General features: G+C 51.6%; 2 protein-coding genes across 10 annotated transcripts in view; one reads left to right on the top strand and one right to left on the bottom strand.

Moving 5' to 3' along the window:
- GRPEL1 (GrpE like 1, mitochondrial) overlaps positions 1 to 25365 on the top strand; it is a 972139-nt gene that overhangs the window by 372322 nt on the left and 574452 nt on the right. The window lies entirely within an intron of this gene.
- Positions 1 to 25365, bottom strand: part of SORCS2 (sortilin related VPS10 domain containing receptor 2) — a 554540-nt gene that overhangs the window by 94415 nt on the left and 434760 nt on the right. For 2 of the 3 annotated variants that reach the window (XM_050792078.1, XM_050792079.1), the window contains exon 4: positions 10349 to 10513. In XM_050792078.1, the coding sequence (XP_050648035.1) occupies positions 10349 to 10513 (165 nt within the window). Of the gene's footprint in view, positions 1 to 10348; positions 10514 to 20099; positions 20228 to 25365 lie in introns of those variants that run through there. The other variant, XM_050792080.1, reaches the window with a different exon arrangement.

Here is a 25365-nt window from a genome sequence, read left to right as displayed (position 1 = left end):
GCCCTCAGTAGACCCAGCAGTTTCTAACCCGTCCCTCATCATCTGCTCTGCGCCCCCGTCTTCATCTAGAAAGGAGGCCCCGTGAGGGCAAGGGCTGGTCTGTTTTGTTCCCAGCGGTTGCCCCAGCTCCTGAAACCTAGGAGGCCCTCTACAAATACTCCCAGGCAGAGGAAGGCCGGGTCTCAGTTCCGAGGTCACTGCTGCCTGGGGGCGGCATCAGGCCCACTTTGAGGCTCATGCCACACATCCCCCTTCCAGGATCCTCTCCTGCCAGGAAGTGACTTAGGCCCCATTTCTGCCCTGATGACCCCTGATTCCTTGACACCCTTTCCACGTCACTTCCTGCCTGCACCACCCCCAGCTTAGCAGGGCCCAGCAGGAGCTGGCTCCTGTCTCAACCAGCCCTGCTCCCCCAGCCTCCATGTCTTCCTCCTCCTCCTCTTTGGTCTCAATAAATGGCCTCCCTCCTTTCCACCATCCACCAGGTCCTCCAACCATAATCCCAGAGGTGCCCACCACCCCACCTGCCCCACTGTAAGCAGAGCCCTCAGGGGCCGGCACCCCATCCCATCTCAGGCCACCCCACTTCCCCACACCACCTCGGCTGCTCCTGCCTTCCCCAGTCTCCCATCTCGGAAACTTCGGCGATGAGACACTATGCAAGCTACCGCAGTAAAGCTCAAATGCTCAAGCTGCCAATTAGCCGGTCCTGTAGCAGCAAGGCTTTGCCACGGTTCACGCTTCAGAGCCGAGATGAACACACCCGGAGCGTTCATGCAGGGCTGCCCATGGCAGGATCCCCGCGGATGAGCAGATCAGAAGAACCAGCCGAGGGCTGAGCCCACTGTAAGACTGGCCAGGATGTTGCCCAAGGAACCATGGCCAGGAGACTGCAGGTGTGAAACGTAGCAAACCCTGGGCGGCTGGCAAACCCCCCTCCTCGTCCTCATCAGAACTGGATCTTCCTCACACACAGCCTTTATTCTCTTACCAACAGTGGATGAATTCCTGAGCTCACCTTGAAAACTACAGACCCCACCATTGTCGCAAGTGCAGTTGCAGCAAATGTCCCCTCCCTCCCTCTTCCCCGCAGCTGGAGAAAAGCAGACAGGGCCCTGCATCACGGAACTGTCCCGGCAAAGGTGCCTCCACGGCGTCTTCAGGGATGAAGGCTGCGCCCGTGACCCTGACCGTGAGCGATGAGAAAGGAGGCTGTCTGTGTGGTTGTCCAGCAATACTTTGCATTCCGGGTACCACAAGTGAAATCATCTGTCTCTTCAACAAGCCTGGGAGTTCACTTTGTTAGGCCACCCTCCTTTGCCGCCACTCGCTTGGAGAAAGCACCCATGATTGCTAAATTGTCTTAAAGAAAGAGGTTGAGAGTCTGTCTTGCTCAGCCCATCTAAACCCCAGCTAACCCGACTCCCACGGTTGCCCAAGCCCAGCCATTTGGATTGGGGGCCCCTTCCCCAGCTTCCTCCCACCCTGGGCTTTGGCTCTATTGAACTACGCACTATGATCTAAATCTGCTTTTTCGCTCTCTCGCCTCCAGGCCTTTGTGTAAACCATGCCCTCTGCCTGGAACATCCCTACTTCCCTCTCATCCCCTGACTACCTCCTGTTTTTCAGGGCAGCCTCATTCCCAGCTCCACATCTCTGCAGGTAAGAGTCTGGGTCACCCGGGCTGACAGCCGAGGCCCTGAGTGATTGCCCTGGGCCCTGTTCCCACCCCTCTGGTGTAGCATAAGTCACACTCCCCCAACAGGATGCACCCTGATCCCGAAACACACATGTGCCTCCTGCCCTGGGTTTTTATCCAGGATGTTCTCTTCACACGGGATACTGTATTAGCCGACACGGGCAACGCGGGCTTCCATAACAACATACCCCAGAGGGTGCGGCTTAAACCACAGAAACAGATTCGCACACCGTTCTGAGGCCAGAAGTCCAAGACCAAGGTATCGGCAGGGTTGGTTTCTCCTCCTTGGCTTGCAAACGCCACGTTCTCCCCCGTCTTTATGTGGTCTTCCCTCTGCCTGTCTTTTTTTCTGTGTCATTTTTGATTTTTTGAAAGAGTCTTGCTCCGTCACCCAGGCTGGAATGCAGTGGTGCAACTGTATTTCTCTGCAGCCCTGAAACTCCTGGGCTCAATCGATCCTCCTGCCTGGGAGTGTGTGTGTGCGACACCACCCCCGGCTGTCTGTGTCCTGATCTCTTCTTATAAGGACACCAGTCAAACGGATTGGAGCCCACCCTAATAGTCTAATGTTTACTTAAGGGCCCTATCTCCGAATATGGCCACATTCTTTCGTACCAGGGGTTAGAACTTCAACACAGGAATTTTGGGGGACACAATCCAGCCATATGGAGGCACACCTTTCACCCCCACCTCTGAAGTCCTCCCAGCCCAGTTCCAGCTCCAGCTCAGCTGCCTGCATCTTGGGGGCGCTGTCCCCAGCCTGCCAGCCCCGTGTGCACTGTGGGGAGCTCATGCCTGCATAGCTGTTTGCTGACTTCCTTGCGTCCTGGGTGTTTATCTCCTGCTCCTCTGCTAAGCCACTCACAGCTCGTGGGCACACACCTGCCTCGCTCACCTGAGGCCCCAGTGGTAGCCCAGAATCCATGGCAAGGCCCATTTGCTGACTGAATGATCATGTTTGACTCTAGGGCAGGGGCTGGTAAATGCGCTCTGTAAAGGGCCAGGAAGTAAATATTTTCAGCCACGGGGGCCGTGTAGTCTCTGTAGCAACCACTCACCGTGGCCTTGGGAGCAGGAAGGCAGCCAGAGACAGTGGTACACAGAGATGGTGTGCCATACACCCTGGAGCAGGTGTCAGCAAACCACGGGCTGTCGCCTGCGTTTGTAAGTGGAGCTTCACTGGCACACAGCTGTGGTAAGAAGCCATCACCTTTCCTATTCAGAAAGGACTTTTTAAAGAAAGTGTTCATCCCCTAGAACATAAGCTTCATGAGGGCAAGGAGTCTTTACTAAGCTTGTGGAGCAGTGCCTGCATGCAGTATGTGTTCAATAAATACCTGCAGCTGCAGCCATTGGTTGTACTTCTTTTTCTGTCTGGGCCTCAGTGAGAGAGGCTGGAAGCAGCTGTGGCCTTTCATGGAGCCAGGCACTGTGTTGTGTTTGTTGAATGTGACCTCACTTCACACTCACACACACACACACGAACACATACACACACGTACACACACACATGCATGTACACATTCACAAACACACCCATAAGATGGCAATTTTCCCTTTTGACAAATGAACCTTTTGACAAATGAACTTTGACAAATGAAGCTCAGAGAGGTTAGGTAAGTTACTCAAGGTAACACAGCACTCCCTTATGTCAGCAATTCCCATCTCACAGACTTGAGCTCACAGGACTGTACCAGGGGCTGAGGAGTCACCCCTGCCTTCAAGAAGGATGGCCGGTCACCTCCAGCCCTTTCTCTGTGTCATCTGAGTGACTCAGGCCAGGCACCCTTCTATCTCATGGCTCAATTTACTCATCTGCACTGTTCATACCCACAGTCAATATGTGCATAAAAAGTGAGTCATCACCATGGGTTCCTGTGAGCAAGGCAATAAAGCCTCCACATTAATGGATGGCATTATCATTGTCATCATTGCCTCATGCGCTTGCGTTTATGACACCTGCCCTGGAGCTTTATGAAGCCTTTCCAACTCACTCTCCTGGGAGGCGCTTTTACTAACTGCCATCAATTGCTGCAGAAATAGAACATTTCTGCTTAATAAAAGACAAACACCAGCAAATAAACAAGAAAAAACACATCCGGGACAGCCCAGTCACTGCAGCTGAAACCTGCATGGGTACATCCTGTGGAAGGGTGAATTTCATCCCTCGACACCTCAGAAAGCAGTGGAGGTGGTAAGTGAGGACACGCCTCCTACTCTCATATAAAGATAAAAAGATAAAAAGTCAGAGCGAAGCAGGACAGGAGGGAGGGAAAGGAGCAGCTTGAGGGCCCAGGAAGGGCACACAGAAGAGCATGCCAGTGTCTCCCATGGTTTCTGGAGGTGCTTCGAGTCTGCCCTGGACTGTTAGTGGGAGTTGGACGTGATTGGTGGCACTCAACATGCTTTCATCCCTCATTCCAGGGTGCCTTGTTGCACTGCAGAGGTCTGAAAGCTACAGCCCAGCATTGCATGGACTCCCTTGCAGCTAGATTTCTGGGTCAGGTGGGTGCACTCATGCCAGGTTTGGAAGGTGAATGTGAGGCAGAGGCTTTTTCCTGCCCCACTGGGTCCTGTCTGCTGCCAGCAAGGTCACAGGACATGCTGCTATGTCCACCCTCCAGCTCTGGAGGGTGGAGAGGTGGTGGTGGTGAAGGCAGTAGCTGGACTCCACATTCTGGTGTCCAGTCGCTGGCTTTGTGGAAGTTACCAGGTGCAGGCTGTGGCAATGCCAACATCAGCTGCACCAATCACATGTTTTTGAGCTTGATAAGTCTGGGAGGTTCTGGTCCCCACGTTCCTGATAGGCAGAGGTAGAAGCTTCCTGGTGGGTCTACACTGCAGGCTTTCAGGAGGCATCCTGGGGAGGGGGGTCCAGTCTAAAAACCCCTCCCTATCTCCCAACAATTTAGAAAGCACTGATCCCTCCTGTTAAATCCCTTTTCTGCTTACATATCCAGAGGGGAGTATTGTTCCTGCCCTGAGCCCCAGCAGATGAAAATTCTTAGAGCAAAATGAACACATGCTGAGTGAGGGCTTCTCATTGCTGAGAGAATTGTTCTGTTACTCAAGAGATGCCCAATCTCCTCCCTGTTCTGAAGTCTGAGGTCAGAGTGAGCCATCAACGTGGTGTCGAAGCTTGTAGCTCTGCTGGGCAGCTCATGAACCTGCTGATATTCACAGCAGCCAATGCGAAGGCTGCACCTCTGTTCACTCCATATTAGGGCTCTCCTCACACCCACTGCCAGCACTTTCTACTATTTCTTTAATATGGATCAATGCAAACACTGCTTTACTTAAGGCTGGGGGACTGTGAGGGTTTTTCTTTTTCGTGTCATAGGTGATCATCTTTCTTGCTCTGAAGATGTATTAAAAAATAAAGATACATTCTGATCCATTCTTTAAGACCCTGTTTGAACACTCCTCCTCCAGGAAGTCTTCCCTGATTGCATACCCAAAGGTGTCTTCTCTGCCTTACTAAGTTTCTGAAAGGCAATCCTGGGCTCAGATCAATTTCTCACAGTGCTAGGAAGCAGAAGTGCTTGACAGGGAATAAAATTCAAGAAAATATAAAAGTGAGTTTATGCTTTTAGAAGTAAGTGCCCAGGGTTCTGCTTCAGCAAGCAGGGCTGAGGACCAAGCACAGAGGAAACAGGCTGGTCAGTTTCATGTCAGCAGCCCCCAGGAAGCTGGCATGGGAAGGGACTGCTGGGCTCTCATGTCCTACCAATCCCAAGGACCTACTGCAGTTGGCTGCACCTTGGAAGAAATGCATACCATGCTGTCCCCCAGGAAGGCTGTCTAGGCTCCAAGTAAAGCAGCCTCAGAGTGACCCAAATTATAATGAGGATAAGGGAAGCATCATAAAGTCATGGAACAGGGCACTCTGAGGGTAGGTGGATAGGTGTTTTCTGGAGGCAGGGCTGGCATCTGGGAAGGAAGAGGTAGGGAAGGAAAGGGAGGCAAGTCTTTGGCTTTGCACAAATCTGCAACCCTTAGAATGGAGCAATTGTGTCCACTCGATTGACTCTGAGCTTGGCATGTGACTTGCTTTGGCCGATGCTGTGTGAGCAGATGTGATGTTTTCCAGGTCAAAGCTGTTACGCTAAAGTTGCTCGTGTGGTTTGCTCTGCAACCCCTGGAGCCTCTGCTCCCCCATCATGAGAATAGCCTGCTCTCAGCATAAGAGTCCTATGGGGACGTGAACTCCACCAGTAACCAGGAGCCTCATATAGCCAATCCCAGCAAAGCCCAGCAGAGCCGCCGGGCAATCCACAGAGCCCCAGGAAGAAGAAATAATGCTTGTTTCTGTAAGCCATTGAGGCTTGGGGCTGTGTGTTACTCAGTATGATTGTTGCAGATACCTGCCTAACACACCAGATTTGTTGGAGTCAAGGTTGGTGTTGTTCCACCACACCACCCTACTTCTTGAGAATTAGAGCTTTGAAAAACCGCATAGCCCCTCAAAAACTAAAGCCCTGTTGTCATTGTTATTAATTTACTCAAATTCCTCATTCCTTTTACAACTGCAACTAAGCCTTTTTCTTCCCCTTTTCTTTCCTTATTGTCACAGAAAAGAACCAAAGCAAATAACTGAGATTTCAGCTCCATTAATTTTTCAGGGCACCATAAATTAAAAGAGCAATTGCAATGCAGTCAATTTCTGCGGGAAAATAAGTCTCCGTGATTGTGCTTTAGTCTAATTACATGGAAGGCTAAGTAGCGCTATTAATACCCAGAAGCACAAGCTATTACCAAGGAAGGTGCCAGGAGCAAAGAGGCAGCCCAGGAGGCTGAGAAATGCAGGGACAACAGTCAGGGAAGACCAGACCTTGGCAAAGAGGCCAGGTCCTGTCGACAACCATGGCAAAGGAGAGCCAGGAATCTCCATTTGGAGGTCCCTGACCTGGACAGTCCCTGATGGTAGAAATTTATCATTCATTCATCTAACCAACAGTCTGCCATCCATCCATCACCCATCCGTCCACCATCCACCCATCCATTCACCATCCATCCATCCATCATCTATCCATCCACCCATCTATCTGTCCACCCATCTGTCTACCCATCCATCCATCCATCACCCATCTGTCCACCATCCACCCATCCATCCACCATCCATCCATCCATCCATCCATCCATCATCTATCCATCCACCCATCTATCTGTCCACCCATCTGTCTACCCATCTATCTATCACCCATCTGTCTACCATCCACCCATCCATCCACCATCCATCCATACATCCATCCATCAACTGTCTATCCACTCATCTATCTGTCCACCCATCCATCTGTCCACCCATCCATCCATCCCCATCCATCCACCCACCCACCTTTCCATCCATTCATCCCCATCCACCCATCCACCCATCCATCCATCCATCCACTCATCCATCCATCCATCCTTCCATCATCCATTCATCCATCATCCATCCATCCATCTACCCACCATCCATCATCAATACATCCATCCATCCACCCACCATCCATCCATCCACCCATTCATCTATCCACCCATCCATCATTCATCCATCCATCCATCCATCCCCATCCACCCATCCATCCATCCATCCATCCATCCATCCATCCATCCATCATCCATTTACCTATCCATCATCTACCCACCCACCCACCCATCCATCTATCCATCTATCCATCCCCATCCATCCATTTATCCATTCATCCATCCATCCCCATCCATCCATTTATCCATCCATCCATCCACCCATCATCTATACATCTATTCATCCATTCATTCATGTGTCCATCCTTCCTCACCCATCCATCCACCCACCCATCCTCGATCTGTCCATCTAACTAATATTTTCAGCCAGGCAGGCACTTTAGATTAAAATGGTGAAAAAGACCAGACACCTTCCCTGCCCTCAAGGAGCTTACCCCAAGTGTATGTATTGGGTGTAGGCAATAACCAAATGATTGCACAAATATATAGTTACCTGACATGGTTTGGCTCTGTGTTCTCACCCAAATCTCATCTCAAATTGTAATCCCCACGTGTGGAGGGAGGAACCTGGTGGGAGGTGATTGGATCACGGGGGCAGTTTCCCCCATGCCGTTGTTGTGTGATAATGAGTGAGTTCTCATGAGATCTGATGGTTTAAAAGTATTTTGCATTTCCCGACTTGTGCTCTCTCTCTCCTGATGCCTTGTGAAGATGACGCCTGCTTCCCCTTCGCCTCCCACCGTGATTGTAAGTTTCCTGAGGCCTCCCCATCCATGCAGAACTTTGAGTCAATTAAACCTCTTTCTTCATAAATTAATCAGTTTCAGGTAGTTCTTTAGAGCAGTGTGAAAACGGACTAATAGATACCCATTGTGATCAGTGTTGAGAAAGAGAAGCACAGGAATATGGAAGAGTGTGAAATACTGGGGCTCAAGCTGACCTGGGGTGGCACAGGGAAGGCTGCTGACTTGGGCAGCTTGTGTTTGCCTTCCAGGTCCATGATGTCTCTTTCCAACCCTTCTCTGATCCTGGGAGCTGACCTATGTAGACAGATCCTCCCTTCTCTGGCCCTGAGACCGACCTGTGTAGACAGATCCACAGCCTCTTTCCTCTAGCCTCTGATTGGATTCTGCCTGTGGGAAGCCTCAGTGCATTGGAGAGAGAGAGGCATGTGCTATTCCTTTCGTTCCCTGACTGTTCAGCCACAGTTTGGTTCAGTTGCTCTACTCAGAGCCAGGCCTCCTACTGGGACCCTTCCTGCAACTGTGGAGCCCACACCTCCTGTTGGGCAGAGGTGCTGGGTTCAGAGTGGCCTCTAAAACGTATCCACGTCCTAATCCTTAGAACCTGGGACCATTACCTCACAGGGCAGGAAGGGAGCCTGCAGATGGGATTGCTGACGTCTCCTGATGTGAAGATCACCCCAGGCTATCTGTGTGGGCCCTAAACGAAAGCCCGAGTCCTTACAGAAAGCAGGGGCAGAGGAAGATTCACACACACCCACACATGTCCACATACACTCACACACTCATGCTCACACCCACATGTGCTCATGTACACTCACACAAACACACGCTCACATAGGCTCTCACACACCCACACACACTCACACCCTCACACACACACACGTTCACATAGGTTCTCACACCCACACATTCACACACCCACACACACACCCACACACACACACACGTTCACATAGGTTCTCACACCCACACACGCGCATACCCCCCCACACTCATCTACACTCACACAAACACACATGTTCCCATAGCTTCTCTCACACACAACCTCCACACACGCACACGCTGACATGCTCACAGTTTCACACTCATAAACACCCACACACTCACATACACTCTCACAATGCACATTTACGTACACACCTCCCCACACACGCACTTTCACACTCACATGCACATGCGCTAACACCCACACTCACACTCACATTCACACCCACACTCACACATTCTCACAAACACACCCACAAACTCACACACACTTTCATGTACACACCCACACCCTACACACACTCATACAATCACACACGCTAACTCACACCCACAATTTACACACTCAAATACACCTTCACACCCATTCTCACACTCAAACACCTCACCCACACACATACCCACACACTCACATACACGTTCACATCCACATACACTCATACATTCACACTCACAGTCTCACACCCACCCACACACTCACATGCACTCACACACATGCGTACACACACACACACACACACAGAGTAGGCAGTGTGGAGATGGGGCAGTGGAGATTTGAAGCCTGAAGGTATGGAGATGCGGCCACAGCCAGGAGACACTGGCAGCTGCCAGCAGCTGGAAGAGGCAGGGTTGGACTCCTCCCTAGAGTCCAGGTGGAACACGGCCCCACGGACACCTTGATCTTGGCCCAGCGATGCTGGTTTTGGAACGTGGGCCTCCAGAATTGTGAGAGAATAAGTTTCTGTTGCTTAAACCACAGCCTGTGGCCATCTGTTCCCATGGCTGCAGAAAAGGAACAAAGTCCTTTCCTCCAGTCCTTTCCTACTGGGCCCTCCCCAGCCCCCGGGCCCTCTCCCTCCCCAGCCTCAGAACCCAGGTGGACCCCTCCCTGCAGATGCAGCCCAGTGCTCCCCACCAGGCTGGACCCCCGCTCTCCCACTCACCCAGGGAAAAGGCCTCAGTTCCCTGCTGAGCCCCACGGACACAGCTCCCAGAGGAGGAGACGCTGATTTGGGGAAGAACAAGTCACTGCTCTCGGCGAGGGTAGAAGAGCATTCTAGACTGAGGGGAAGGCCTAGTGAGGTGTGATGAGAGTGTGGGGAATGTTCCAGACGTAGAGAAAGGCCCTTGTGACTGGTGTGCAGAGAGGGATGGCGAGTGGTATGATCCTAATCGCCTGCTACTCACTTCCTCTCTTGAGCCTCCGAGCCCGGTGCACTGCCCACCTGACCACTTCACTCAGCTCCCACAGCACAGCCAAGTGGGCACGGTCCCCGAGGGGGCACCAAGAAGAGGGCAATGGTGGGGTCCAGCGTCCCAGCCCACAGCCCCGGGAGGCTCCTCCACAGCCAGCCCAGGGGTTCCGGGTCCGCTCCACGTGGGCACTCGCCTACAGGTGGGTCAAGCAGACCCCAGCCCCACACGCCAGGTGAGAGGCATCCATACAGCTTACCTTGCTCTCCTTTGTGTAGGCGAGCACCTTGTCCTCCTCCTTAGGGTGGAAAATCAGAGTATCCACGAAGAAGGGAATGGGCTGCTTCTGAAAGGTGGCACCTTCATCCACACTGAGGAATAGGCTCTGGTCCCGGTCACTGAGTGAGGAGCTGACAAGGATGACCTGAAACACAAAGCGGGTTATGAGGCCCGGGCCAGGTGCGCCTCTCCCCCAACATCTGAAAGGGGGTTGTGAGGCCTGGGCTGGGTGTGCCTCTCCCCTCTAACCCCTGACACCAGGGAGGAGTGCCCAGAAATGGCGGGCCTGCCCCCAGCCCAGCCAGCTCAGCCTAACTACAGCCATTCATTCATGGAGTCTCGGGACCAGCCCCTCACCCCTGCACACCAGGGAGGAGATGCCCAGAAATGGCGGGTCCACCCCCAACCTGACCAGCTCAGCATGAATCACAGCCATTCACTCATCCGTCTATTCATTCATGGGGTGCCTGGGCCGGGTTTCTCCACACACCAGGGAGGGGTGCCCAGAAATGGTGGGTCCACTCTCAACCCAGCCAGCTCAATGCAAATCACAGCCATTCACTCATTCATTTATTCATTCATGGAGTGCCTGGGTCAAGCTTCTCCTTACACCAGGGAGGGGTGCCCAGAAATGGCGGGTCCAACCCCCAACTCAGCCGTCTCAGCCTAACTGTAGCCATACATTTAGGCATTCATTCATTCACTCATTCATTCATTCATGAGTGCCTGGGCTGGGGCACCCCCACACGCCAGGGAGTGGGTGCTGCAGAAGTGGCAGGTTTCCCCCAAACCCAGCTGGTTCAGTGCTAATCATAGCCATTCATTCATTCATTCATTCATTCATTCATTCATTCATTCATGGAGTGCAGGCCACTGTTCTGGGCCCTGAGGCTCCACTGTAAATGCAGGGTTCACGGCCTCTGCTGTGAATTCGAATCCATTCCTGAGAGCCAAGACAGGTGAGCACTCAAAAACCCTGTCTAAAATTCTGTTTCAGGGAAAACTGCCCCAAAGCAGGACCAGGGATGGACGGGGAGGGAGTGACTGGGTGGGGCCCACTACCTTCAGCAGAGGAGATTACTGAGCTGGGGGTCGCCGGGGAACTCAGGGGCAGGCCCGAGGGGCTGATGAAGGGAACTGAGCAGGAGGCAGACATGGGGCTGGAGCAGCAGCCAGGGGGGTTGGGTCTGCAAAGCCTCGGACAGTGGTACAGTGGGTTGTATGGTGACCCCACAAAGATCCGTCAACATCCCTACACCCAGCACCTGGGACTGTGATCTTATTTGGAAATAGAGTCTTTGGAGACGTGGCTAAGCATCTCAGGATGAAGCCATCTGGATTTAGGGTAAATCCTAAATTCAATGACTGGTGTCCTTATACGGAGAGGGTAGGTAGGGATGCAGAGAAAAGGTGACACACAGGCAGAGACGGGAGACGCACCTGGGTGTCACCACGGCCATGAACTGCCGGCAGCCCGGGACGCTGGGAGAGGCATAGAGATGGGGGACGCACCTGGACGTCACCACGGCCATGAACTGCCGGCAGCCCGGGACGCTGGGAGTGGCACAGAATGAAGAGTCCTTCTGAGCCCCTAGAAGGTACCAGCCCGGCCAACACCTTGGACTCCCGGTATCCGTACTGTCAGAGGATACATTGCTGCTGCTTTCAGCCCCCTGGTTTGTGGGTCTTTGCAATGGCAACCCCAGGAAACACACACAAGAGCTCTGCCAACCGGGGATCCTGTTATTTGGGGCGGGAGGTCTCTAGGGAGGCATGATGAAGAGAGGGGTGGCATGGTTTAGATTTTCAAAGGGGCTCACACAGGAGTGGGTCATTTAGGAGGAGATCCCCTTATCCCAGCTGGGTTTGGTGGCTTGGTCAGATTCGGGACATCGCATCTCTACATTCAGAATGACAGACACCCAGACACTCACAGGTGGCCCCGGGGCCATTTTGTTTTGCAATTAGCAGACAAGGCGGCAGACAAAACTTACCTGAGGTCACACAGCCATGGAATTTGAATCAGGTTACCCAGAGACTGAGTGTGCACCCCTCGCTCTGATCCTACAAGCACACAGTGTTCGTTTGTTCTTTCGTTTGTTCCTTCCTTCCTTTCTTCCTTCCTTCATTCATTCCCTCATTCATTCATTCATTCCCTCATTCACTCATTCCCTCATTCATTCATTCATTCATTCATTCATTCATTCCCTCATTCATTCATTCATTCCCTCATTCAACAAACATGTACAGTCCTGGCTTACCCAGGCACTGGGTACTGCAGGGATGGGGGTGAGGCACGGGAGCAGTTGTGGCTGTGTTGGACACGGTTCTCATCCTAACAGGGGACCCAAAGCCAGTCCCAAAGGAAGTCTCCCTTTGGAGCCAAGCGTTTGACTCCAGAGCCCTGTTCTTAGCCACACACTACAGGGTGCGCCCATGCAGGATGGGCCATTTAAGTTGGGCCTCGCGTGGGGCTGGGTAGGACCAGCCCTGCTGAAGATGAGCACAGCTTTCCTGGGGAGGGCAGTGGGCAATGGCATGAGGCGACTATGGTGGCCTTGCCAGACCCCAGAATATCTCCAGAAGACAATTAAACTCATGGAGCCAAAATCAATAGGCTGCCTGGGGTGCCTGCCTTTAAGTGAATGAATGGTGATCCCATAGATCCTTTCTTTCCAGGGAAACCTTCATGAACTTCCCCGCTATGGTCACTAATCTCTGCTAACACAAAACCCTGCTCTCCCACCACACCAAGGGCCTGACGAAGAACGACGTGGCCTCCATGGAGAGCGATTCCTTGGATGACTTTGGTCCCCAAAATGCGGATGAAGGTGTGTGCTCAGAGCTGTGCCTCTTGGTGTGGTTTATCCGTAAGAAAAAAAAAAAAAAAAAAACAAGGAAGAACTGAGGGTAGCCTTCGATTACATAATAATGTTGGCAAAGAACAGGTAATGACTGGGGAGCTTATGTGCTCATGAAAAACAGCAGGGTGCAAAATTACAAGGAAGTACGCTTACTGTACATACCACATTGACACGGTGATAACGTGGTCTGTTAGGATTCTGTTAATGACGAGTGAGTGGGTAAGTAGGTATATTTTTATCAATGGGAAATGGCCAGAAATAAGAATGGAAGGCAGCTTGATGGGATGTAAGAATGATTGGTCTTAAGTGGTGGAGCTAGAAGGAATTTACTTTTTTACTTTGATAGAATAGTTTCAGATTTACGGAAAAGTTGCAGAGATAGCCGAGCGAGTTCCTGCTTGCTAGACAGGGACAGTGAGGCACAGGGAAGTCACACAGATGGTCAGGATAGAGCCGAGGTCAGGAGCTGAGTGTTTGACTCCAGAGCCCTGTTCTTAGCCACACCCTGCAGGATGCTTCCACACAGGATGGGGCGTTTTAGCTGAGCCTCACGGTTCCTGTCTACGCTATGCGCAGTTCCCGTTATTAACACCTTGCGTTAGCCTGGGACATTCCCCACAAGGAGGATGCCAGCATCAGCACGTTAGTGTTCTCCAAACGCCGTGCTTTGTTCAGCTTCCGCCAGTATTTCCTTTTCCTGTCCCAGGATCCCACCAGGACACCACAGTACATCTTAGGCTGGGACAGTTTGGTCACTTTGCTTGTGTTGGGTGACCTTGTGAGCTCTGAGGAGAGCTGGCCAGGCATGCTGGAGGATGCCTCTGAACGTGGGTCTGTCTGATGATTTTCTGGGCATCAGACGGGGTTGTGGGTTCTTGGGAGGAGGGCTGCAGGGGTGAGTGAGGGACATCAGACCAAGCGCCGGCCGTCAGCAGACTTGTCACCGATGGCACTGCCCTTCCTTCCCAGCCAGGGTCCTGCACGTCAGACCCTCCCTGGTGGAGTCACTCTTCTCCTTTCTGCACTGTCCTCTTGGAAGGAAGTCACCGCGCACAGCCCACGCTTGAGGGGTGGGAGTTACCCTCCTCCTTGAAGATGGAAGAGCCACATCTATGATTTGGAATTCATTAGCATGGGAGACGTTTGTCTCTTCCCCTCCATTATTTACTCATTCAATCATTTATTTATATCACTGTGAGCTTATAAATATTTATTTTATACTTCAGTTGTAATTGCAGACTGTTCTGATATTTTGTTGCTCAAATAGCTCCAGCTCTGGCCTCAGGGAACCCTTTCAGCTGGGCCTTGTGTCTCTATGACAGGCCCTCATCATCCTTCTCCCTCCCAAGGTTCTTCTTGTTTTTTTTTTTTTTTTTTTTGAGACAGAGTCTCGCTCTGTTGCCCAGGCTGGAGTGCAGCGGCACGATCTTGGCTCACCATAACCTCTGCCTCCCAGGTTCAAGCGATTCTTTTGCCTCAGCCTCCTGAGTAGCAGGAATTACAGGTGCCCGCCACCACACCTGGCTAATTTTTGTATTTTTAGTACAGATGGGGTTTCACCATGTCGGCCAGGCTGGTCAAGAACTCCTGACCTCAGGTGATCCACCCACCTTGGCTTCCCAAAGTGCTGGGATTAAGGCGTGAGCCACAGTGCCTGGCCTGCCCCTCCCGAAGTTCTGCACACACTGCACGTGGATTCCCCGGATAACCAGGAAAAAGGAAGGAAGTCCTCAGGACCTCTTGGCTCATTCATCATGCTTTCAACGTTGACCCACACGTCTGTGCCATTTGGCCAGGGAAGCCCAAATTCCCCTCATTAAAGCGCTTTTTCCATGATACAGTTCTTCAAATGTTCTTACAAGGCAACTATGTGTCCACCATCCTCACTGGCCTGTGTGCCATTTTTGTACCTCGAGCAAAACAGAACTGACACGGAGCTGGCTGTCAATCCCACCCGATGGACACATGAAGGAGTGCATGCAGGAATGAGCGAATGAGCAATGCCGTCTCAGTCTGCGACCCCTAAGGGAATTGTGTGTTTGCTTTTCGCCTCTGGGAGGAAAACAGCCCTTATGAACATTTAAGTAGCCTGGAGAGCAAATCTCATAGAAAAAAGCTCATCCCCTTATTCATCTTTGCCACTCAAAGCTTTGCACATGAATGAAGGCTCATTCATTCATTCATTCTTCCACATTGCAAGACCACATGGTCCAAGCAAGGATTCAGGTAAACATGGGGCTCTGTGGGAGCACAGAAGAAGGAAAATGGCACCCAGGTGTTGGGCAGGTACAAAGGCAGGTAGGAGGACTTCCTGGAGGTGGTGACACCCAGATGAGCCCTGAAAAATAGACGGAAATTTGACTGGTAGACCTGGGGGATGGGGCTTCAGGCAGAGAGGACAGCACGACCCCAAAGGCAAGTAGGTGGGGGTCCCTGCCCTGCCTCTCCTCCAGCCTCACCTCCCACCATTCAGGCTCCTGGCATCAGCCACGGCAAACTCCTTGTGTGTCTCCAGTTAGTGGAGGCCATTTACATCCTGACAACCACTTGTGTGCGTACTGTTCCCTCTGCGTGGAATGCACAGTGGGACCAAGACACCCCCACCCCTGCCACTGGTGACTCAGAACCAAACCTTCACTTTTCAAAATGACACAAAATCCATGTGCGATCACATCAAAATAGCTTCTTTCAGATTTTCTGAGTACAAAATTCTGAACAACGTCAACCAACCCAAATGCCTCTTGTTTACACACGTGAGCCTGTTTTGATGATAAGATGCCCTTCCCCTTGTTATCTGCTTGTCGAGCACCCTGTTCTGCAAGACTCATTTCAAAGCTCGCCTCTTCCGGGAAGCCCTCTATGATAGGGAGTTCTTCCACTCCTTCCTCTGCCCCCTCCAGCATCTTGTGCATACACAGGCTACAGCCTGGTGACCCTGGTGTCCTCTTGGTGGGTCTGCTTCTGCGGCCAGCCTCCCAGCCTGGCAGTGCTCATGTCTTCAGCACTGCCACTCCCCCCAGCACTGTGATCCCAATGAGTGGGCATTGGCATCATTCACACACAGCCAGGGGGGCTCTGGGTACAGGGCTTGCTTCTCCATCACAGCCCCTTTCTGCACAGTCCACACCCTCCATTAGGCCCAGGGCTCTCACAGAGGCGAGCCGAGAAAAAGCCCGAGGAAGTGATTCCAACCTGGGGCCCGGCAATCTGGGCCGGGGTTATTTTTGGTGCGGAGTTGGGAGAGTGAGCCAGGAAAGAAGCGGGAGAGGAAGGTGCTGACAGGAAAGGATTATTGGAGCAAAGAAAACAAATCAATTAGCATCGTGCCAGGCGGAGCTGGCAGTGGTTCCTCCAAATCGGGAACCAGCCTCTATTTTAAATGGTGTATTTTTACCACTTACTATTCTGGGGGAGACATATGGTACCTGCACTGGGTTCTGGGGGCCCAGGAGGCTGGTTTTTTGAAATTAGAGGCGACATTCTAAAACATGGTAAAGAGAAATGCTTGACAGATTCATATGACTAACGGCCAGTTATTCGAAGACTAATTCTAAGAAATAGGTGCACAGCTTACGGGGCCCAGCACATGGTCGGGGGCAGACACAGGGCCAGGCGAGTCCCTTATTTTATTAAATATTCACAGCATACCAGCTAGGTAGGTGCGATTATGCCCATTTCTCAGGTGGGAAAACTGAGGCCAGAGAGCCTGTGTGCCCAGTAGGAGATCGCACAGGCCGCTTTTTCTCCCCTGATGTCTGTGTCACCTCTACAAGCACCTCGGCCAATGGTATCCTTGCACCTGCCCAGAAGGCAGCTGGCCAACACGGGGGTCCTGATGCAACAGGCTTGGAAGAGTCTAGAGAGATCCCTCCTACCCTCAAAGACTGGAAATGGCTTCCAGAAGTCTGCAGCAGCAGGTCCGTCCAGGGCTTTCGCGATGGATTTCCGACCCTGTGAAGAGGGAAGTGGGTGGGGGCTGGGAGGGAGGGACTCCCATTCCTTCTTCCTTCTTGGCCCCTCGGCCCATTCTGGAGGGGACTGACTGACTCACTCAGTCCATATGTGCAGAACCCTGGGCTAGGAGCTGAACCCCATGGGATTCCTGGCCCCCCGGGGGGATCACAGCAGACAGAAACATCACCGAGTAGGTCTGAGAGGTGTACTAATCAGGGCAGCCCCGAGCAGAGAGGGCCCCTCACCCAGGCTGGGCCAAAGTGGAGGAGAGGCTGTCCATCAGGAGCGTTTCTGCAGATGAGACACAGCTCACACAGGGTGGGCCAGAGTCGACACTGTGCAAAAAGATGCCCCAGAGAGACCAAGGGCAGACACTGGGAGACGCTGAGCTGGCCCTCCCATCCCCTCCCTGCCTGGCCAGGGGGTCCGCCTGAAGCCGAGGCCTGGACGCCCTTCTCTGGCTCTTCACAACGAGTCCACACCTCCCTGCCTCCCTGACCTGCATCCCACCTGGTCTCCTGCTTGGACCTGCTTGTCAGAAGCACCCCTGTGACTGAGCCCTGCAGGAGCCAGCGGTGACTCTGCCCCGGCCCGCGGGACGCTGCCAAGTTCCCTTCCCTGGTCCGCGTTATCTTCCTCCAGCAGGGCTCCAACCCATCTCCTCCAAAAGGTGGTGCCAATGTCCCAGTCTGCCTGGCAGCTAAGCTCATCATATCCTAACTCTCAACTCTCCAAGTTAAAAAAAAAAAAAAAAAAAAAGGAAAACAAATAGCATCCAGAAACTACTTCTCGCCTCTGCTAGGGCTCTGGCTCACACTCGCCTCTGCAGAACTCTGGTTTCCATTCACAAATCTCTGTCCCAGGGAGTATGCTTTTAATCTGCCCTTTACCAAGTTTAGCCCTAAGGATTGGTGTCATTTGGGTTTGCCTTTCTATTTAAAACCCAATTGCCCAGTCTACTTCTGGCCAGACAGATGCGCCCAGCTCAGGGTACACACAACTTGGCTTTGATGCTGAGAGAGGCAAACAGTGGAGGCGAACAAACACTGCAGCCTCCACCCCCGGATCTGAAATTAGAACCTTCCCAGAGTGTCTCATCCAAGCCTGTGTGAGTCAGAATGAGCAGAAAGCATTCTCCCACCCAGTGCTTCCCCTGTGGCTGAATGCACACAGCTCGCTGGATGTTCAGCACACACTCCAGTGGCTAGTTTGGTGTTTTAGGAGAAAGTCACTCCTGTGATGATCATGTTTGGCTGACCCTGAGGGCTGTAGAGGTCCCAGAGTGCAGAGTCCAACTGAGATGTGGCCTTGGGCAAGTCCGTCTCCTCACCTTCAAATTGGAGATAATCTCTTCTGTGCTGAGGTTCCCAATGAGGCAAAACATTTGCAAGTGTAGAAATATGAAGGGTCTTCATTCTACTTGTTGCTTTCTTCAACCAGAAAGATCTACTCGTGAAGAACTCACAGGTGGTCTGCAGGTTCGTTCCTGCTGGGGCCCTTCAGGGTCTCCCAGGTGCTCCTGGGATTCAAGACTCACTCCCATCCTCACCTGCGGACGTGGTTCCCACACATCCTGCGCTCCAGTAGTCCTGGGCTGTGTCCAGGTCCCAGAGGCCCATCATACCCTCACAGTCTGCGTATGAACGGGTCTCCCTTTGTTGGATGCCTTGGCCAACTTCTGGCTGCCTGCAGGGTAGGGCCCAGGGGGGCATGCCAGTGGCTGCTGTGGTGGTTAACCAGGTGAGATAACATGGTGACCTGGCCTTGGGCAGAGGGTAGGAGAACTGGAGGGGAGAGGGCAGATGTCAAGGACATCTTGGAGGTACAGTTCAGAGGCTTTGCTGGGAATAAATGAAATGGGGAAATACAAGAGCATGCTAAGTTTCAGGCTTGGGTCAAAGGGTGGCTGATGGTGCTTTGCAGAGATGGGGATGCAGGAGGAAGAACTGGTTTGGGGGAAGCTGAAGCTGAGGTCAGTTTGAGCTGCGGAGGTTCCTGAGGTACCCCCGAGTGGAGCGAGGGGTGGGGTTTGACATATGGGGCTGGGATGGGAGAGGAAATCTGCATGGTGGGTAGGCATTCGGAAGCTCCGTGCACAGACTCTTGGCTGGGGGCCCCGGAGAGGATGAGCTCATCCAGGCATTGCAGGAAGTGGGAAAAAGAACTGGCCTGGGATGGAGATCAGAGGGACCCCACAGAGATGGCCGGTGGGGAGCGAGGGGGGGTGGGAGGGGCCGCTGGAGAGTGGCGATGGGTGAGGGGCTTCAGCAGGCCAGGAGGAGAGAGCTCGGCCTTCCCACCTCCTGACTCCCACCTCCTCCTTCCCTCACCTCTCAGCTGGGCCTGCCCTGCCACAGCCTCTCTGACTTGTTTCATACCCATGTTTGTTCCACACCCATGGTCCCTCTGAGGTGGCTCTGGCCACCCCAGCCTCAGGCTCACTCTGTGTTCTGGCTCTGGGGAGCCCCTTCCCAGAGGCTGTGTGGCTGGCTCCCTCTTTTTAAAAATTTATTTTTGTTTTTATTAATATCACTTCTAATGGACCAATCATAATTGTATACATTTGTGGGTACGATGTGCTATTTTGATACGTGTGTCACACACACACACACACAATACACAACATGCAATGATTAAATCAAGCTAATCAACACAGCCGTCGCCTCACCCACTTGCTTTCTGAGATGAGACATGTGAAATTTTGAAACAGAGAGAGAAGCGAACTCCAGATGACCGGCTCCTCCTAACCCACAGCTGGCAGCTCCAAGACCACCGTCTCAGAGGCCCTTCCTGAGCACACCATCTAAATGGGCCCTGCCTCCTGGTTATCCTTTGTCTTAAAAAGAAATCATTAAGCCTCTCTGAAAACATCCTTTTATATTATTATTTCTGATTGTGGCAAAATAGACATACCATAAAATTTCCTTTGTGAGCCCTTCTCGAGTGTACAGTTCAGTGGCGTTCGGCTTCCACACTGCCCTAGAACCATCACCACCGTCCTTCTCCGGAGCTTTTCCATCACCCCAAACTGCAGCTCCCCGGGCGGGAAGCCCAGTTCCCCACCCCCTCCCTTCGTGTTATTGTGCTCACTTCCTGGCCGACCCCCCACGAGGCCCCGTGGTCGGGGAACAGGGTTTGTCTTGTTCACTGCCGGATCCCAAGCCCCACCCGGCACGTAGTCGGTGCTCAGGACACGTGTTCAGTGCCGCTGAACATGCTGATGGGATATATTTAACTCTCACTTCCGGTGAACTTTTAACATTTAAGGGAGGTGGCGTTCTGTTCTGTTCTGTTCTGTTCCGTTCCGTTCCGATCCGTTCCGTTCTGTTTTGTTGTGCGCTGATGTCTCAAACCTTCCAAGCCCCACCTGAAGCCCAGGAGCCTGGAAGCCTGGAGACCACATGTCCCCGCCTCCCTTAGACTCCACCCCCAAGCTGCCTTCACATGAATGCTGACAGGCACAAGAGTGGAGGCACCTCGTTCTCCAGCAGCTGCTGCAGGCAGGTCCAGGGCTGTGCCAGGGTCTCCAGCATCCTCTCCAGGCCCACCCGCTCGGGTGCAGCAGGAGCTGAGAATTGGCAGCTGTTTTTCGAGGTTCCTGCGCGCCTGACCTCCTGATATTTTCAGTGTCTACTGTGTAAGGAAGCCTCCAAGTCCTTGTGTCAAACCCCTTCCTCCCCTAGATACCGAAACTGGTTTCTAACCAGCGCCTGTGAATCACTGGATCTAGAATTATTTTACCAAATAAAATGAGTTGATCTGAACCCTTCTCTTGTGTGGACTGAGAGCATGCCTTCATGCCAGCCTGCCCAAGGTCTTGAGACTGCCTATCCTCTTCCCTGCCAAGACCCAGGAATTTTGCTAGGGCATTTTTCGTGGCTCCTCAGCCAACAGAGGCACATCATGAGTTAATGAGAGCTTTGCCCCTCAAATAAAGCTCTCGGCCAAATGGGAATCGGGGCAGGGCCAAGGTGGAGAGATCTGTCAGCATTCATGGTTTCTAACTAGGCGGGCGAGGGCCCCATTTGCCCCCCATGGCATGGGAGTTCATGCACAATTCTGAGAAACATGTTGGGAGCCAAGCAGATGATGCCAGGGCTTGGGCGGCAGTATCACCCATCCCTCCTGAGTAGGGATATGTAGGGCCTGGCATACTCAGCAGGACGCCTCCCACTGTCCTCTGTTTAGCTGAGGGAATTTTGAAAAACCCACGAAAAGGCTGGGTGCAGAGGCACACACCTGTAATCCCAGCATTTTGAGAGGCCGAGGTGGTTGGATCGCTTGAGTCCAGGAGTTTGAGACCAGCCTGGGCATCAAGGCGAAACTCTGTCTCTCCAAGTACAGAAAAATTAGCCTGGCATGGTGGTATGCACCTGTAGTCCCAGCTACTTGAGGGGCTGAGGCAGGAGGATCTCTTGAGCCTTGGAGGCAGAGTTTTCAGTGAGCTGAGATCGTGCCACTGCACTCCAGCCTGGATGAAAGAACCAGACCCTGTCTCAAAAAATAAAATAAAATAGGATAAATGAATAAATAAAAAATAAATAAAATCCTACAAAGGAGAAAAGTCAAGAGAAAAATTTTCATCGAGGATGAGGACGAGGAACAGTAACATAGGTGGGACTCGAATTTTTCATTCATTAAGCCAGCACCTAGGCACTGAGCACCAAGGACTGTATTAATTGTTGGGTTATGACTGTGGATACGACAGGGCAGGACAGGACAGAACAGGACAGGACAAAATCACCCTCCCATGGGCTTATAGCTGAGTGCAAAAGACAGGTAGGAAAACAAACGCAGGAACATGATCGTTTCAGATGGTAGTGGGTTCCATGAACAAGATAGAATCAGGTAATTCAATGACTAATGTGCATGTGTATAAGTGTTTATATACATGCATTCATACACAAATACATACATATGATACACACAAATATATGTATGTGCTATAGAAAGAGATGTACATATGTAGGAACAAACCTATAGTGACAGAGGCATGAAGCAGGCCAGAAGGTTAACAGCACTATTTGTTTCTGGGTGACGAGACGATGGTACTTTTTTGTTTCTTTGGAGAATGTTTCTGGCTACACTTCCTAGTTTGTACCGCATAGCCTAGTGTGAAACACCTATGGAATGATTAAATATACTTTTGTAAGTCAATATTTTAAAATGAATGTGTTACATTTGTAATTAGGAAAAAATCCAATAAGTAACAGACTTTTATGAAAGAGGAATGTGTTTATAAGCAAAAGCCTAAGAAAGTCTGTTAGCAAGACACTTGTTACGAACTAAGGTTTCCTGCTAGGTCATCTGTGAATGGTCAGTATTCGATACTTTCATTTATTTATTTATTTATTTATTTATTTATTTATTTATTTTGAGACAGGGTCTTGCCCTGTCACCCAGGCTGGAGTACAGTGGTGTGATCTCGGCTCACTGCAGCCTCTGCCTCCCAGACTTAAGCCACCCTCCCGCCTCAGACTTCCGAGTAGCTGGGAACCACAGGCGCGTGTGTACCACCATGCGTGGCTATTGTTGTTTAATTTTTTTGTAGCGACAGGGTCTCTCTATATTGCCCAGGCTGGTCTTGAACTCCTAGGCCCAAGCGATCCGCCTGCCTTGGCCTCACACAGTGCTGGGATCACAGATGTGAGCCACCGCGCCCAGCCTATCAATACTTTCAATCCAACTGTCTTTTCTTTTCCACTCTCCTCCCCTCCTCCCTCCCTTCCTCTTTTCCTCCCTCCCTCCATCGTTTCCTCCTTCCCTCCTTTCTTTTTTCCTTCTCTCCTTCCTTCATCTCACCCCTCCATCCATCCTTCCATCCATCCATCCATCCACTGGGGAGTGACTGTAAGGGTGCATGAAGAGAGTAGTGCTGGGTGCTTTGAGTCTAGTGGCCATTGTGGCCACCTGCTGTAACCATCTCCATGCAACCCAGCTCCTGCACCTACCTCCTTGTCATGGGTGCCAGTGGCTTCTGGCTCCCGGGCTCGTCTCTGCTTGAACTTGAACTCCTTCTAGTGGGGTGAGAGACGCTGACTGTGTGCCTGGCTCTGTGCTAGGCACTAGCCCCCACAGTCCTCATTTTATTCTCACAATGGCTACACGTGGGAGATGTTCTTGTCTCTCTTTTACAGACAAAGAAACAGAAGCTTGGAGTGGTGAGATGACCCACTTAAGACCACACAATTTGTGAGCCACGATGCTGGCACGAGACCCAGCTCTGTCTGACTCGGAGCCGGCGTCCAGCCTCTGCACCGAGGCTTGAGCTGACAGGCATCCAACATAATTTAGTAAAACACCCACTCAAACACGATTACAGAATTGACTGTCAGGAAAGGGCTGGTTCTGTTTTAATTACTGGCCTGACAATTGCTAAAATGCCAGGAAACATCCTTGAGAACATTTGTAAATGTAATGGCAAGGCAAACCTTTTCTCTTTGGCCAGAAGGCTGACTTGGAAAATCTCGGGTTTGATCGATAATAACTAAATAAGGCAAACACATTTCAGAGCATAAAAAAAAACTCATCATCGATACTTTGTAGCCTTGATTTATTAATCATCTTGTGTGTAGCATTTGTGAGAACAAGAGCCCCTGCCGTGCTCCTCCTCCACGATCATTGATGGTCTCAGTTCTCTTAAGGGGCTTTGCACTGAGGCTCTGGAGTGAATACGGTTTAATTGTGTTTTGTTTGCCTGTCTGAGGACATTTTGCAGACAATGCTAAAAGCCTGTTTGCTTGGGCAGAGTGCGGTGGATGGCTAATTCTCTGGAGTGATGGTGTTTTGGAAGATTGTCTTTTATCAGGATGGTTGCATTAACTATCTATGGTTGGACATGTGAACAATTTGTTCATTTGTCTGCCCCCTAATTGAACAGTGGAAGGCAAGGGAATGTATCTCGGTAGCTTTGTGTTAGGTCTTTCCAACAGCGGTGCTGGCAGCCTCCTGGGTGAAGACAACAGCTTTTAGAAATAACTGTGGAATCTCCTAAGACTTTCTCTTCAAATATTTGTGATGAGAAGCCACGATAGTATTGTGGCTGCTGGTCAAATTGGTTAAAATCTTGCATCAGCTTCAACTAGAAGCCATTCTTAGTGTTTTCTTATCGTTTCCTTATCGTTCCCACGAAGCAGATGTCTGAAGCCAAAAAGTGAGCCAAGGGCTGCATTGAATGGCCAAGGTCATGGTCATCCATTTAGGGACCAATTTGTATTCCGTGGTCATAGACTCCCATAAGGACATAGCTGAAAAGCCCGTGAATGTAAGCTCCTCATAGTTGGGTGGGGAAGCTACACTTCTGTCTGGAGAAGCCCCAGTCAGGGTCTGCAGGTGATAGCAGCTTGAATCATGGTCGGCATGAATGAAGAACTTTTGCATTGCATGGAGTGTATAGCAATACTGGTAACAAATAGTTGTGCATAGCATTTATTGAGCACTTCTGTATGCCGGGCACTAGACCAAATGCTTTCTTCATATTTTCAACCACCCTCTGATGAAGCCGTTGTTATTATTATCCTTGTTGAATGGCCCCAAGGAAGTGAGTCCCAGAGAGGGCAGTCACCAAGTCACTGCCCAGTGGCTTAGGGGTTGATGGGGTAGAGCCCTGACCGCTGCTGCGAAGGTGGATATGGGATGCATGCTGCTCTTCCTCCACTCTTGATTTCAGCCTCCATTGAAACTGTGTGAACCAGTGCTGGGGGTGGAGGGCGGAACAACCTCGTCGTCTTTGGCTCCATGGAGCACACAGTCTAGTGAAGAGGCAAAGACTGATAAAACATGTAAGCGGCAGCTATGCACCCCAGCAAGGGCTCGGTCACTGAACAAGAGGGGAAGTGGGGCAAGACCACAGAGACAGCAAGGTGGGTCAGGTGACCCATCCAGCAGGAAGGGAACGAGGAGGCCACGGGATGGGGAGGAGGAGATGACTGCAGGAGATGTGAAAAGGTGGAAGGAGCAGGACTGGATGCCACAGGTGGGACAACAGGGAGTCTGGAAGGCCCCAGCTCCTATCTTGGGCATTGGGGGAAAAACAGTGAACCAAAGACACCTGGTAGCTTCCTCGTGGCTGAGAAGAGACTGAGAAGGAGTGACCGGAGAGGCAGGAGGAAGACCAGAGAGCACAGTGCTGCAGAAGTCATGGGACAGTCACCAAGAGCTCAAGCATGGTGCGCTTTCA

Source organism: Macaca thibetana, chromosome 5 (assembly GCF_024542745.1).
Source record: "Macaca thibetana thibetana isolate TM-01 chromosome 5, ASM2454274v1, whole genome shotgun sequence".
Lineage (NCBI taxonomy): Eukaryota > Metazoa > Chordata > Mammalia > Primates > Cercopithecidae > Macaca > Macaca thibetana.
This window is presented reverse-complemented; position numbering and strand designations above follow the sequence as displayed.